This window comes from Pteropus alecto, unplaced genomic scaffold, assembly GCF_000325575.1.
Source record: "Pteropus alecto unplaced genomic scaffold, ASM32557v1 scaffold3, whole genome shotgun sequence".
Lineage (NCBI taxonomy): Eukaryota > Metazoa > Chordata > Mammalia > Chiroptera > Pteropodidae > Pteropus > Pteropus alecto.
The window spans coordinates 21,603,337-21,619,323 of NW_006442484.1; the positions used below are offsets into that span (position 1 = coordinate 21,603,337).

General features: G+C 33.5%; 1 protein-coding gene across 11 annotated transcripts in view; it reads right to left on the reverse strand.

The window, feature by feature from the left end:
• GTDC1 (glycosyltransferase like domain containing 1) overlaps positions 1-15,987 on the reverse strand; it is a 338,147-nt gene that overhangs the window by 234,672 nt on the left and 87,488 nt on the right. For 10 of the 11 annotated variants that reach the window (XM_025039406.1, XM_025039411.1, XM_025039407.1 and 7 more), the window contains one exon: positions 2,370-2,573. In XM_025039406.1, coding sequence (XP_024895174.1) covers positions 2,370-2,573 — 204 coding nt within the window. Of the gene's footprint in view, positions 1-2,369; positions 2,574-13,620; positions 13,679-15,987 lie in introns of all 11 variants that reach the window. The other variant, XM_025039404.1, reaches the window with a different exon arrangement.

The following is a 15,987-nucleotide window of genomic DNA, read 5'->3' on the forward strand; positions in this document are numbered from 1 at the left end:
TAGCTGTCAAGCTAAAGTAGAATCCAACTGAAGAATTAAGCTGAAGCATTTATTCTTTTAGTAATAAAATATTTTCCAGATAACAAGCTTATAACAATAATGACTACACACACAAAGTTAGAAAAATAACATGTATACCTGCATTCAAGGTCTTTCTCAGATATACTTCTACCTGTTCTCAGTAATTTGCATAGTAGGCAATATTGGTGCTTATTCATTATTTCTTTATGAATTTTTATGATTTCATTTCCTAAATGTACAAACAGAGTAAGTAACTGGAAAGTGAAAACTTTTCATATCTTTAAGTCTCTATGGAGATCAGATTTATCCGGTATAATAAAAGGTTACTCTTTCGCTTCAATCTAGGATTAAGTGAGCATACTTTTTAACTTTGTATTAAGTTTTCCAGCTGCTGCTATTTGTTCAAAAGTATTCAAAAAAATTATTTGATATAGAGTACATAAGTTATCGCTGGTCAAATATAACTATAAGTTAAACTAGTAAGGAATATCTTTTAGTGAAGTCTGATTAGATTAATACTATATAGCTTACACAGCTGACTTTAAAAGATCACAAATACCACTGTTTGGGCCTGGAGGTTACAGCTATCAGAGAGTAAAACTTAACTACTTCCCAAATCTACTTCCTAAATAAGACTGCTTCAAAGAACAGTGTGATGTTTATCCTCAAATGATTCAGACCTCAAAGGGAGTGTGGAGGCCATGGGCAGAGAAGTGTGTGCTCGCATGCTATCCACATACATATATTTGTAATATAATAATTTCATTCTGAAAAACTGTATAATCAAAATGAAATTAATAGATATAGAAATGATTCATTTCAAAATCAAATCACTGTAGAAATTTATTATATCAAATGGCAATGTTAAATAAAAGTGCACCATAAATTCAACTGGATTACATGACCTCCAGTAATACACTACAATTGGTGCAGCTAAAACACAATTAAATGAGATGTGAAAACAACTATAAACAGTCAGATTTTAACACAGCAATGGTCTTATCATTACCTTTAAAAATTTTATATCGATACATTCATTGAAATTTCCCATGCTATTAGCAAAACAACAATATTCACTTAGTAATATCAGAATATAAAACATTAAATTATATAAGGAAAAATATAGTTTAGATTAGAAAAATACAAAATTCTCATTATGTCCCAAAACAGCATTTTATCTTTACAATCCCAAGCAATGTGACTTGAGTGCTCACTACCATTCCATCTGACAATCTGAATTCTCAGAGATGATGTCTGGTTTTCATATGCCAAAAGGGTTATTCTCTAAATTCCCCAAACTACTACTAAGAACAGCAACCTACATTTCTATCTCAAGCTGCTATCTCCCTTATGACTTTTCCACCTTACAAGCAGCAGATGGGTATGGCTGCTGAAGCCAAGGTGGGCAAAGTAGCTTGCAATGTGCCCTTTCTCTAACAACCTGTCTGCTCTAACTACATAAATTATCAGCCTAGCACTCCCCACTCCTGCTTAAACCAATGCAGTCCTACCCAGAATGGCAAGAACATCAAATATGTAAACCACAGTAGGATAATCTTCCACTATTTAACAATCAAGAGACACATTGCAGTACATACAAATAGAGTATAAAGAGGCAGAAATGTTCAGGGGGATTTCATTCAACTTGTTCCTCCTAAAAATGTAATGAGTATTTCTCAGCCATCTTTTCAGTGTGTCCCATAAGACTTCCTAATAGGTGCCCCAAGTTCCCACTTCATAACAAATCAGAATTCATAACTGAGGTCTGTGTCCCCCAAATCTTCTCATCTTTCAACATTAAGCAAAGGTTACCAACTGTATAAAGCCACCTTCGGTTTCTCACAGTAAAAATCAACTTCTTTTACCATACTCCCACTGCACTTGCCTATCTTATCTCTACCTCAACAGTCTTTAAAGCCTGTAAGGGCATAGACCTTAGTCATATCCATCTTTGAAACCTTAGCTCCTAGTATAGAGCAGACACAATAAACTAAGCTAAAACAGCATACTAACTGAAAGAGACATTGGAGGTTACAGAACAACAACAAAAAAAGACAATGTGCCCAAGTCAACTTTCTTAGGCCAAAATAACTGTCATCCACACCCACATTTGTGCCTGTAATAAAATCACAAATGAGAAAAGGCATGTAGATTGTAAATGAGGCCACTTTTCTACCGACTAGGTGTTATCACAGTGTAATGTACTCTCTGCTCTGCTGTCTCTACTATAGTCATACTGACCAATTCCACAGTTGCAGAAAATTTCATAGATGCCAACAGAGAAGCAACATCCTTATAAGAGGTATACATTAAAAACAGGCTGAAGAGGCAACCTGAGCTCTAATTACCTGTAATGCTCACTGATGGGAATATTCTGAGAGAAGTATAAAGCTGATGTCCGTGCTCTCCAATGCCACTTCTTTGCAGGAAGGGTATAAAGGACACAGTTTTCCAAATCCTCTTGGAGCAAATCCACCAGCTGTTTATGGGACCCTCCATAGAATGCCTCGATGATAAGAATACTCATTGGCCCTTTCAAACCGTCACGGATTCTAGATAATAAGCAAAAAAATATATATTTCTTTCAAATACACGTATATGTAAAGATTTTTTAAATAAAAATAAGTTAAAATATTACACCCAAAAAAGCAAATGCAAATGATTTACAGATATATTATGTTTTTAAAATAGCCTTGTCCCACTTTTTAAAAAATTATACAACACTTAAGGTTTATATTTTTGTAATCTATATTTTTACATCATTCATATTAGTAAGAGGAAATAAAGGATACTTTATTTTCTTGATTTCTGTTTTCTTCATGCCCTAATATTACTTCCATAATGACTCAATGTTTTTCTCCTACCCTACAAAGTTTAAGGTCTCTCCTGCTGTGGTCATTCACTTCCTGTTTGGAATGGCTTTGACCCTGATGCAGTAACCTCAGAACTGGCTTGGCCTAGAACTCTATCTAGTCTTGGATAGTCACTGAACTCATCTGCTAAGACTTCCACTCCAAGAGCCTTTCATTTGTGAGGCCCTTTCCTGTTCGGAAATTCTCTGATTCTACAACTCCATCTTTTAATCTATCTTTAATTTCACAGTCCCCAATGAATCCATATTTAAAAGAAAGCACATTCATATTCAAATCTCAGTTCTCTAGTGTTATAAATCTTAGGATTCAATTTCTTGAGACATTGGACATACCTTGCCCACTTCCCCACAATTATATATATCCCGCCCCCAAAGGAAGATGAAAAAAGTAGGGTAAAGCTATATGCCTGTGAACCAGCAAGGTTTCTATGACCTTTCTTTAAACAACAAACAAACCCATTACCCATTAACAAGAATAAAGTAATGTTATTTTTAAAAACATGGTAAAATTTTCATCACAGAGAATTGGCTATCGAGCCATTTTTTTTATTTTAATAATATGATTTTGCTAATGTGCTCAGTGAAATAAAAAATATGTGAGTATAAACTCTTTTATATACATTTCAAATTATATCCTATTTCCTGTTAGAAGGAAGAAACATAAATACTACATTGTTTTAAAAAAATTCCAGATGTTTGAATTTTCCTTTGACTTATGTAAATGGCACTCATTAAACAGCATATTGCTTTTTTAATAATGTTGTTCTATAAAATTATAATTGTCAACAATTCAATGATGCTCTTCACTAATAAAACTGCCTTACCTTGTTTAGTCAACAGAATGCCTATTTAAATTGCATTTCAAAGCAAAAAAATCTCAAATTGTCCTGTTTTCTGTTTTGAAGAAATGACTGAAGTGAAAAAAAAAATCATTTCTTTACGTCTGAATCTCCAATGAGCATTTTTGGGGAGTATACAAACACATATTTCACTTATCTGCAAAATAAGAAGCCATATTCCTCAGGTAGAAAAGGCATGAACTTTGGGGTCAGTGCGATACAACTTTGAAGCTCAGCTCTGTTTTCTCTAGCTGTATGACCTTGGTTTGAACAAGTTACCTAACTTTGTAGGACTGAGTCTCGCCCTATCTAAAATGAGGACAAACAGTACTAACTTTAGAGGTGTGTTGTGAAGATAAAATTAAAACATAGTAACTTACGATCAGTAATAAGGTATTTTACCCCTCTCATTATTAGTATCAATCCCCTTACTTAAGAAGAAAGGATATCTTCAAATCTTCCAGCATTTTAAAGTCAGTAATTTTCAATGATGATCTCCTATCACCAATGGCAGGTGGGAAAGGTGGATATACACATGTATCTGAAATACAGTGGGTGTTACCCATTCTTCATCAGCAGCTTGCATTTCAAATATGATTTTAAGAGCCTCGCAGGTTTTGTGGGTAAGAAGTAAGCTCAGAGGCTGAGCTATGTAGAGGCCCAGTTTTTTCAGGCCAGTTGAAAACTTCAACTCTAATAATGCAGTGTTCAATAAGTTGACAAACACCCACCAAGTTTAACAAAATAGTGCCACTAATCCTTCAAGTGCTGGAAAATTCTAGAAATAACTAGAGAGACTAATAAAAGGCAATTCTGAAAATTATATCAAAGGTTGCAAGAAAGACAGAATAAAAGAAGTTTAACATTAATTTGCTTACTAGATCACATCACAGATATCCACTATCTTGCTTTATTTCCTCTAACCTAATCACGCAAGGTGTATATGCCTTGTATATCCTTAAAAGGTCTCTAACCAGCTCTCACGAAAATGTCCTAAGATATTTCCCCAAGTGATGAAATGTGATATAAATGTGATATACTCCAAAGACTATTTCACTCATACAACCTCAAAGAAAGCAACATCAATATTAGGAGAGAAAAAAGTTTTCTGATTCTTCATTACTCTGCCCTTTTCCATGATTAATCTAGAGCACGTATCATACCATATATTTACAGATGTTTCTTACGGGTCTGAATCATAAGTTATCTGCAAACCATCAACACCGTGGAGGCAGTATGTGTAGGTGCTGCTGTAGATTCAAGACACTCAGTAAGCAGAACTGAATACCACGCATGTGGGAGGTTGAAAAATAGAAAAGGGGAAAAAAAGATTATAGCTATAGTAGATTTCCACCCCTTTAATAGCTTAGTAAGAAGAGTGAAATGTACAGGTTTGAACTAGCGTTTACTTGAGCTTTTTTCTAGTGGCCAATGGGTGTGCCTGCTTTTTGGGTATTTTTCTAGGGAGAGTAACTATGTCCTACCATCTCTGAAAACTATACTTAGTGGCTTTGATTCATGGAAATTTGTTCTGCTCGTTTTGTGGAGACAGACATATCCTGGCAATTCCCCCACTTAACTTCTATTGCAACTTTAGTGGCCAGAAAAATGTGTTCTTCCCTATGGTCTTAAAGCGCAACCTGGAAGAAAGATGATTTCCATTAGGTGCAAGCAAAAGAGGGGAAGCTGATTTTTAAATATAAGATTCAAACCAAATGTCATTACAGCACATTAAAGAAGGGTCCAAATACATAAGCTGTGCTTAGTTTTGTTTTAGAAAACACTGCTTAAAACAAAAAGCACAAGGTTAATAAAACTTTGTTAAAAAGGATTTTTGCTGTTATGCTAGAATTCGCTAAAAGATAAAAGAAGTACATTATTTGGCCACTTTAGCAATACTCCTGGAAAACTGCAACAGGTCACCCTAACACCACAGATGCTCACAAGCAAGCCAGGAGAATATAGACATTTGCACCACTAGCGATGGTTACATGGCAGTGAGTGCTTGGGAGCAGCAGTAACAGAGCCTTAACGCTGAAAGTATTTACTCCAAAGCAAGTTGTTATGGCAGGAGGCTGTGGCCAAGTGTTTGCTAAAAGATGGCACACAGGTGCCGGGTGACTGGATCTATCAAAGCATTAGCACACGTACCATCACAGACATTAAACCTTAAAACATGGAAACTGTGTTAAGTATACTAGAATTAGGGGTGTGGCATTTTTAAAAGGAAGAAACAGAAAAAAAAAAATTCTGACATTGGAGAACAAATACCAGTCAGAAAGCCCAAGTACCTTCCTGAATGACACCACAATGTTGATATTTTATGACATTAAGAAAAGAGTAAATGGCCAATCCATTCTTGCTCCCTAAAAGAGCATATAAAATGTTTCAGATAAATTTTTATCAACTTTTAAGTTTTCTTACGTTAATAAGTAAGCTTCAGTTTAAAAAAAAAACCACATTTCTTCAGCATATTTTATTCCCCAGTGATACCAAATGAATAAGAACCTACTATACCATTAAAGTTTTATGTAAGTTTAATTAATTATCAATACTAGGATTTAATGGTATATGCTTAAATGCTAGACACTAAACTGGAAATAGAAAATGAGTCAAAGTGATAGCTATGACATAGAAATTTTAAACAACTTCAAATTCTATGTAAGACCCCAGAGGTCAAAATGATCTAAGAATTATCTACCTTTCTGAAAAAAGTATTTATAATTAAAACTAAAAGGAGTGGAAAGTGAAAAATCACAATAGCATTTCACATAAACATTTTGACCAAAATGAAAAAGTGCCATCAGAGTCCTCTCAATTAAAGACTAATAATGCATTGATAAGATCACTGAGAACAAAAATAGCCTGAAACCAATGCTATGAATATTTTTAATTTTTTATTAAAACTTTTTGTCATTGTACCTGCATTTATTTTCAGCTTGACCCAATTTCTTTATTCCCTGAGCCATGATCATTTTCAAGGTGAACTACATCTTTGTCTACCTCCTCCAGCATTTACAACTGATAATTATTTTTTAACAGTATAGATCAAGGAAATTTGCAATATGCCACTGTTTTATTGAAAAAAAAAATGTGCTAAGTATAAATACATCATGTGGACTTTTTTAAAATTAACCCCAAGTCACATTAGAAACCCACCATTTACCCTCACATATGATGTCAATTCAGTTACCTATAATATTTAAATAATTTTCCAACCAAATACCAAGTAATAACTTTAAATCAGAGAAACTTTGTATTAATATATTCCACAGACACCTTACTGCTATTAGTTGTAGGAAGGTATGGTTTCAGCGATGATGGTTTTAACGGTTTTAATCCCACACATATGAGAAATTGATTCCACAGGCTACTCCACACATGGCTTGATAGCTTATACTTCAATCAATTGCTGAAAGTATATTTTTCTATTTGCCTATATACAATATTTGGAAAGTTAAGCCTGGCAGAGCAAAAACAGAGTGCTTAAATACTAAACGCTTTAAGTAGAAGAAAGTAAAATTTGAGTAGGATTTCCCAATAGGTCATCAGAAGTTTACCTGGTTATTTTCTTACTGACCCCTTCCCTTCTGCACTTCCACCCACCAACTCTAACACACCCGCGTTCTATTTAAAAAACAACTAATAACCCAGCAGAATAAAACAGGGTAGAACTGAGAAAAGTAAGTATTACCTTCCAGCCCACTCGCTTATTTTAATGATTCATCAGGGAAACCCCATTTGTTAAAATATACCTGAAATCTCATTAAATAGTATAAATAAGCATGAAAAGATTTCTGCTTTGAAATATGTCACCATTGATTCCCCTAACAGAACCTATGTAAGGTGAATATGTCGTAAAAACACATTTTGCTTAAAAAAGTTTCCTCAAAGTATTATACTACATTCAATTATCATATGAGAAAAAAAGAGACAAAGATAAACAGGTCCTATTTTAAAAGTTATTTTAAAAAAGCTTTTCATGAAAATTAGGCATTACAAATTCATCCTAACCCCTAAAACCTCAATGCAATCTCTGAAAACTGAAATATAATCTGGCATAAAATGCAGAGTAATAACCTTGCAATCCTGAAACTACAGACATTGACAATTTTCCACATAATTAAAGAAAGTTTGGTTAATAATAAAGAATGAATCAGATTCCTGAGCTCTAGTTTGAACTGAAGAAAATGCATCACAGAAACAGATCCTTGATTATAGGATACACAAACTAACATTTATGATAACTTGTATACTTAAATAGCAACATTTTATAAAAAATCTTGGGTTCATTCTAAAAAAGATGTAGTGCTCTAATATTTTGCTCCCCACAATGCTATGGATGTTCTTATTTTTTCGACTCTGACTTTTGTTTCTTGTTTAGGTAACTAAGAACTGAGGATTTATGCACCAAAACCAAGATTTGGTAAGAAGACTTTTACACTATACAGTTTGTGAGGCAATTTAAAGCTATTTAAAACGTACTTCTCCAATTATATGATTTGCAATGATCATTTAATACATGATCTTTTCAAAATTACAGTCTTACATGCATATATGGCTATTTAATTTTCCCTAACAAGTATTTTCATTCTATCTAGATTTGGAATTTAACTTTCTGCTTAAAAATATCAGTCACGTATTCCAAGACTTGAATTAATACAGAGTGTTGGTTATAACTGACAGGAACAAATGCAAATTCAACAAATACTTACATGTACCTGCACTATGACACCATTCGCTTCTTTTCAAATATGCATAATTTCCACAAATAGGTGTGTAAACATTACAAATTCATTATCTTACATATTTGTAAAGTTACATTTCATATTACATAGCAAAATTATAGCTATGAAAAATTTTTGTGAGTTTACTGGTTTAATTTCTGTGACAAATAAAATACTAACCCTCTTTCAATTTTTCATTGCTATTACTTTCATAAATAATTTCAAACTATAAAAGCAGCAATTAATTAGTTCTACTGAATACTAAAAATATTTTCACTTTGCTGACATTTTAAAATGTGGCAGTATATGTATGAATCAATAGAAAGTTTTACAGCAGAAAATCATCTCATCGCTCATTTGAACTACTGCATTACCCTTTTAATTACCTTTCCACGCTACCATACAATCTGGTTCCCATCACACCATTTTCCTTAAGCCAGTCATAAATAATCTTCCAAAATGCAAATTTGATCATGAAGTGACAAGCTCAAACGTCTTCAACGTCTCTCCATTGCTTAGAGATAAAAGCCAAGGTGCTACACATGGAAGATAAGACCTTCCTTTTCTGACCCCTTCTTTCTCTTCACCATGGTCTCATTTCCCCTCTCCCATTTCAATTCCTCCTCCCTCACTTCACCAAACTCTGCATAGTAGCAATAACAAGCACTCACACTCACAGCTATTTTACACTTCTAAGACTTCACACATTTATCTTTTTTCCATTTGCCTTCTCTTTGTGTTCAGCTAATGAACTTTTCTTAAAATTTCTGCTCATGAATCATCAATTCTGTGAAGCCTTTCCCTGAACTTCTCTTAAAGGTGACTTTCTTTCTACTTTGTACAATATCATGATACTTGTTTCACTTCATCTCCATGTCTTGCTTCCAGATGGGACTATGACAATCTGGAGAACAGGAACCATGACATTATTTTCGTGAGGGCTATTCCATAATTTGGCACATAGTGAATGTCACTACGTTTCTGTAGAGCTGACCTGAAAATCAGAAAATGGGAGGTTGATTCTGCCTTTAAAGTAACACTGTTTTCTCTTTCTTTCTCTCTCTCTCTCTCTCTCGTAACAGTGCTTTCACTTAGCACAGGTCCTGAGAAAACAAGTGTCAATCAAGCAGCACTATACTTGCTTCTAATGATTTCCCATTGTTCCTGAAGTCTAAACTAAATCAAGCAGCCATGATATCTGAACACGTTTTATTATATTCTCTTTCAAATAATTTTTTTCCTTATTGTACACAGAAATCAGAATTTATTGGAAATAATAATCTTTTATGTTAATGTGTGTTTATCTTAAACTACTAACACAACGGAAGTAATAATGATTAAAGAAATAAGAGAAACGCCATAAGCTACTCAGTTTAGGACAAAGCAAGTTTGATGGCCTTAGAGAATATCTGTAAGACCCGTGAATTTTGTAAATCACCTGCAGTTTTTTATTGTTTGATCTATCGTCATCCTAGTTTAACACTAGAAGTGAAAATAGGATGAGAAGCCAATTCCCTCACCATCAATCTGGAGATCCCATTCCACATTTAGTAATTAGACTTTTATTTAACGAGGAAGAAAAAGACATCTTTAAATACTTTCTGCCAACAATTATTCATTTTATAAAAGTTTGACAAGATGAATAATGTATTTGCTTTCTCAAGACGGCATTTCTCCAAGCCTTCCACCTTCCTGAAAGGGGCTGCAAATCAGCTCAGCGGAAGAAAATCGGACTATCTGACTCATTTGGAGATGGATACCTAAGTAAAGAAGCCCAAGTGTATCACAGAATCACAGGCGAGGGAATGCTGGCACCATCGTTCAACCACTTTTCTTTCATAGAAGAAGGAATGGAGAATACCGGCATCAGAGAGTAAGTGACAGAGCAAGAGTCTCCTGACCCCCCATATTCATATATCTTCCCGTTATACTTCACTGCAGGCATGTGATACGACATAAGTAAAAGGTGTCTCCACTTTCTAGTCTGAAGTTTTGGGATTAAATATCAATGTTTAATAATTATTAATATGTACGTGATATATATTACAGCATATATTTATAAGTATGTGGAATATAAATGTCACTATACGGTGATAAATATATCTATTACATATTATATTTAATAATAACTCCCAATAATTTTAAATCTAGGACATCTGTGGTATAAGTCACACAAAACTGAATACCATATAGCTGGGGGGTAAAATTCCAGCCTTTGTTCTAATCTCCTGTGATTCCTTCCAGGGTCTTGTATAATCATCCCTTCCCTGCCCTCATAACCCTCATCTTTCACTTCCTGGCTCTAGACTAACCCCTTTTTGATAAGATAACAGGCCTAATGACTAAGATAGAAGAGAGACAATATCCCAGATTCATATGACAAGAAAAGTTTGGTATAGGAGGAGAGGAGGTCAGCTATATAGCTATGGTAATTTTATATCATAAGTCACCATCAAACAGAGTCCACTTGATATAATAATCTGTAGTACCGTTTGTACTTATCACTAGTAGGCTATATTTATATGAGTGATCATATAATATCCATATCTTCCACTGTATATTAAGTTCCATGTGGACAATGATCGAGTCTGCTTGCTTACCACTATATCCCGCACATCACATTTTCAGTTAATTTTGAAACAGAAATAGCAGGGTTACTCTAAAACACAAACATTCTCAACATCCTATTTGAAGTGCAGCAACCCAAGCAAACATGGGTGGCATTCCCTAGATGAGTTGAAATAAATGTCACCAAGAATAAAGTTCTGGATTTATTCACTTCTAGTGAAAAATGAAAGGCACATAATTTCACAGTGTTCAACAAATGTAATGTGGGTTGAGTCAATAAACCATAAAACCCTTTAGCAATGGCATGGACAATTTCTTCCTAATTCATCCAAATCTATATTATTACCAACCACAAACAACCGCCCTTACTACTATTGATTATTTACTCTCATGGATAGAACTAGATGCACACATTCTTTCACCATCTAAATGTAACAGGTGGCCTCTTATTGCATCTGAAACATACCTCATTCTAAGGAAAACAGTACTGCCCACAGCCCTGCTGAGGGGTTTAGAAGCCATGTTTTATGCTATGGCCAACTATCTTCTCTGAGCTGACTGGACTTTACAAGACTGTTTAACACAAGGACAGTCAAGTCTATGACCTGGAAGAATTCAACTGGTTTAATCATTAGACTGGCACTTTTTATTAGACAGAAACATTATCTTGCTACTCTACATTAGATTATCTGGCAAAATTTAACTCAGATTTGGTTTGAGCAAGGTAATTATAAATATACACACCAAATAAGTTTAAAATAAAAGGACTAACATTCTTAACTATACTGGTACTACTGTCTCACTAACCTCTTTTAAGAACTTAATCCGTATTAACTAAATAAAAAATTGCTGAGAAGTCTCCTTCTCCAAGTGGGAGGCACATATCACATTTTCAGTTAATTCTGAAACAGAAATAGCAGGGTTACTCTAACACACAAACATTTTCAACGTCCTATTTGAAGTGCAGCTACCCAAGCAAACATGGGTGGCATTTCCTTGATGAGTTGAAATAAATGTCACCAAGAATAAAGTTCTGGATTTATTCACTTCCACTGAAAAATGAAATGGATCTCACAACTCAATCTATTTATCAGTGAGGGGAAATCAACTTAAAAGAAATGCAAAATCCTAGCAGCTTAGGAAGCAAAAGAATATCAGTAAACACTTGGGAGAAGAGAAATTTCCATACAGGACCAAAGGGCTAGAAATAAATATCCTTAGTACCAATGTTAGACACCTTTAATATTTTTGATATTCATTTTATATAAGTAAAAGTCACCCTGCAGCAACAGTGTTTTCAAATGGTATTAGGAAGTGTGAAGTGAAGCCAGTATTAGAATCTGTCCTTTAAGACCCAAATCAATAAAACCATGCTTCAAAGAAGTTACATCAATTAAAATATTTTGTGACACTTCTCTCATCTCCAAAGTTCCACATGAATGTAGAAATGTATTAGAAGTAGAATTACTTAAAACTATATTTTCTTCTATTTATTTATTGCAGCAAATCTTTTTCAAATTGCCATCTATTTTTCAGGAATCTTCTGATTTGTCAATGGCCTAAGACATTTACTGATGTTTTAAGAAGCCACTAGAAAAACTAGATAGAGTCTGGAGATTGTTAATGATAAATTTTAAAAAGCCTAGCCCAGTTTAGACTGAAGCTGAGTAAATCTGGGGCTAATAGATGTGGTAATGAGAGCGTATCACTATTTTTAAGCATCACAAGGGACATATTATTAGCGACCCACTATTATAAGAAAAAGAATCAGTCTGATAATAATAGACTGGGATTTTAAAATCCTGAAGATATTTAGGACTGAGAGTTGAGTAAAGAAAAGGTATATACAGACAACAATGTATAATTTCTAGAAAATCTATTATTCTCCATAGTTTCTGCAGAGGAAGCACAGGCTTGCCCCTATCATCTGACACATAAATTTCCACTGAATAAAAGATAAGAAGCAACAGCTCAAAGTTTCCTGACTGGAGCAAGCACTCCAACTTTTATCTATTTAGTGGCCTTGTCTGTCACTATTATCTCTTTATCCACCTGTTTTTCAAGGAGACATTCCAATGATATAAATATTTTGTCTAATGAAATAGAGACCCTACAGTAAAGAGTATTCTTTGTAAACTACCCAAGGCTGCACTCCGCATCCTCATCATCTCAAGGAAGTAATTTCACACTTTGCAAACAGTGTGTTCAAACAGAGTAAGGTTGCTTAGGAGTTCATTAATTCCCTCCTGCATCTCTATCCAGCATATATATGCACCATATCTGGGACCATAAGTCTCTCTACAGTATTAATTAGCATTCACAGTTAACAGCCTGAATCACTGTAGAGAGAGATTATAACTTAAACTCCTAAAACTAGGTACATACTATCCTGGATTTTATATAATAGTTATTCAATTGATCTTAGTAGAACTGAAGTAAAGGAAGACTTTGTTTCCTCTTATCATTCCACTCGTTCAAAGCTCTAACATCCCTTGCCTCCGTCTTGTGTTCAAACTTTAGTTATAAGAACTAAATATCAGATAAATTCCTTCACATTGTTCAGAATAAATGCCTGCCAGGCACAATGAATTACCTCTTTCAGGAATACTTGTGTGTTACAAAAGAGCAACAGGTGATAAAATTTCAGCCATCTGCAAAGTAGATGAGAATAGTTTGTGAATTAAAAGGACCCTTGTCAAATCCTGAAAATATAGCCTGAAGGCTGCTATCTACCCTACTAATACATAAAGCTTGAAAACTGTGCCTATCTTTTGATTCAATAATACTACTTCTAAGAATTAACCCTGGAAATTGTCAAGAATCTTTATTAAAGTCTTTGCCCAACATTGAAATCAATCAAATTATCCAACAACAAAAAAAACTCTTATGATTAAATAATTATGATAAAAAATCAGAATGAGTAAGAGTATCGGCATAGGAAATATTTCACTGTTGCATGAATGAATAAAACAAATACATAAAAATATATAATGAAGTGAATATGAAAATGAGAGAGGGCACATGCACACAGGTAGACATAATCACTCAGGGTAGAATTATGAGTGATTTTATTATTTTCTCTTTGTGCTTCGTTTTATTCTTCAACCTATCTTCCCTGAATATCTTTCAACTTGCAATTGAAAGAAACTATAAAATTTTCTTAACTTTAGGGAAGGAGGCCAAATTGTTTGAAATAAGCCAATTACTGAAGGTTTATGCCCCTCCAGGAGCTTGCAAGTAGGTTTCAAATTATTCCAACTACTATTGCTATAAAGGAATTTATTAAAAAGCTTATCAGCAAGGGTTAAACTGATGGAGCTATAGCTATTCAAAAACACTACAATTTGGTTTTGCAAATATTGCTTGTCTAAAAGCATGAAATAAAACTAATACTCAATTAATTAAAAATATCCTTAAATTATTAGATAATTGTAAACAGACACAATCTTCATTTATATATAAGGAATCTGGAACTGTACTTTGATCGAGTGTGTTAGAAACTAAAATACTATTCTGGAACTTGAATTTTGAATAGGAACATGAGGAAGTATGGTACAAACTCAAAGTTTTAAAGTTCAAGTAAAATGTCAAAATTAATTTATGCCTTAAATAATTAGGTATAGTTCTTAAAATAAGGGGAAATATTTAATTAAGGTGAATAAAATTGAAAAGAACTAGTTTTACACTTAATTTCCTAAGTTTCTGTATTAAGAAAGCAGAAAAATGTTATTGCATAATCATCCATATGCGTTACACATGTTTAAAAAGGGGAGAGAGAATGAATATTCAACTACTTGCAACTTTAAGACTGTCTCCTCATAACCACTCAGATTTTTCCTATATTTATATACATACAATATGTGGATAGATAGATACTCAATAAATATTAACCCAGTGGCAGCTCAGACTTGGTAGAGAAATATTTTTAAATGAAACCCTCCAGGTTCTAGTACTTTTTACAATTTAAACATCATGTTTCATTTTCAAGTAATAAAAACTAACTCTAAAATTCCTGGAATTGTTTTCATCATATTTTTAAAACTATCTACACTAAAAATCTTAACTTACAAACGTAGAAAGAAACAACATATCACTAAAAGTATACATTTAATTAAGAATTAACCTCCAGAAAACACAAAAATACTAATAAAAATATAAAATATGTAAATGCAAATTTAGAGACAAGCTTATCATTTCATCTATTTTTAAAGGGACATTAAGAATATATCTATCAATATTTTATTGATATGAAAAAAAAAATCGTAATCTTTAGAAAGTGCCGTGTGGCATTTTTTAATTTTATTACCACTTTGTTGACTCTGTCGCAGAGCAGATCACCTCCAACATTAGTACTCTGACCTTATGGAAAAGTGACAGATAAACTTTATGATGAGAAAAATGAGTTTTTATGGGTTTCCAAAAGGGAATTCTTATGACACTAAAAGCCATATAATAATATTGATTTGATAACCACCTTTTTTACTGCCAAATTACAGACTTAAGATTTCTGGAAAAATATCCAAGTGAATTTGCAGTAAAACACAATAAAAGAGAAGCTTGAGATTATGAAAAACAATCTACAATCTCTTTGCAAACTTTAAATGTACACGTAAAGTGATTTTTAAAATCAGCTCTTCTTTAAAGTTTTCCATTTCCCAAGATGTACCTTTTACATCTGGACTGATGACCTTCCTTCTGACCTTTATCAAAAGTCAGTTGTTAGCTCTCACCTTTCTGTTTCTAGTTTCCTCCTACTTTACAGGCAAATATACACTGTACAGAAACAAGCACTATTATTTTTGTAAAATCATCCTCAAAAATCAATTAGAATACTCAAAATATTCCATTCTCACAAATGAAAATAAGTTGCTTGCTGAAATGACAGTCTTCCATTTCATTGCCTTAAAAATTAAGCTGGCATGGATAATAAAAGTGTTTTCTTACTGGATATGCTCGGCAT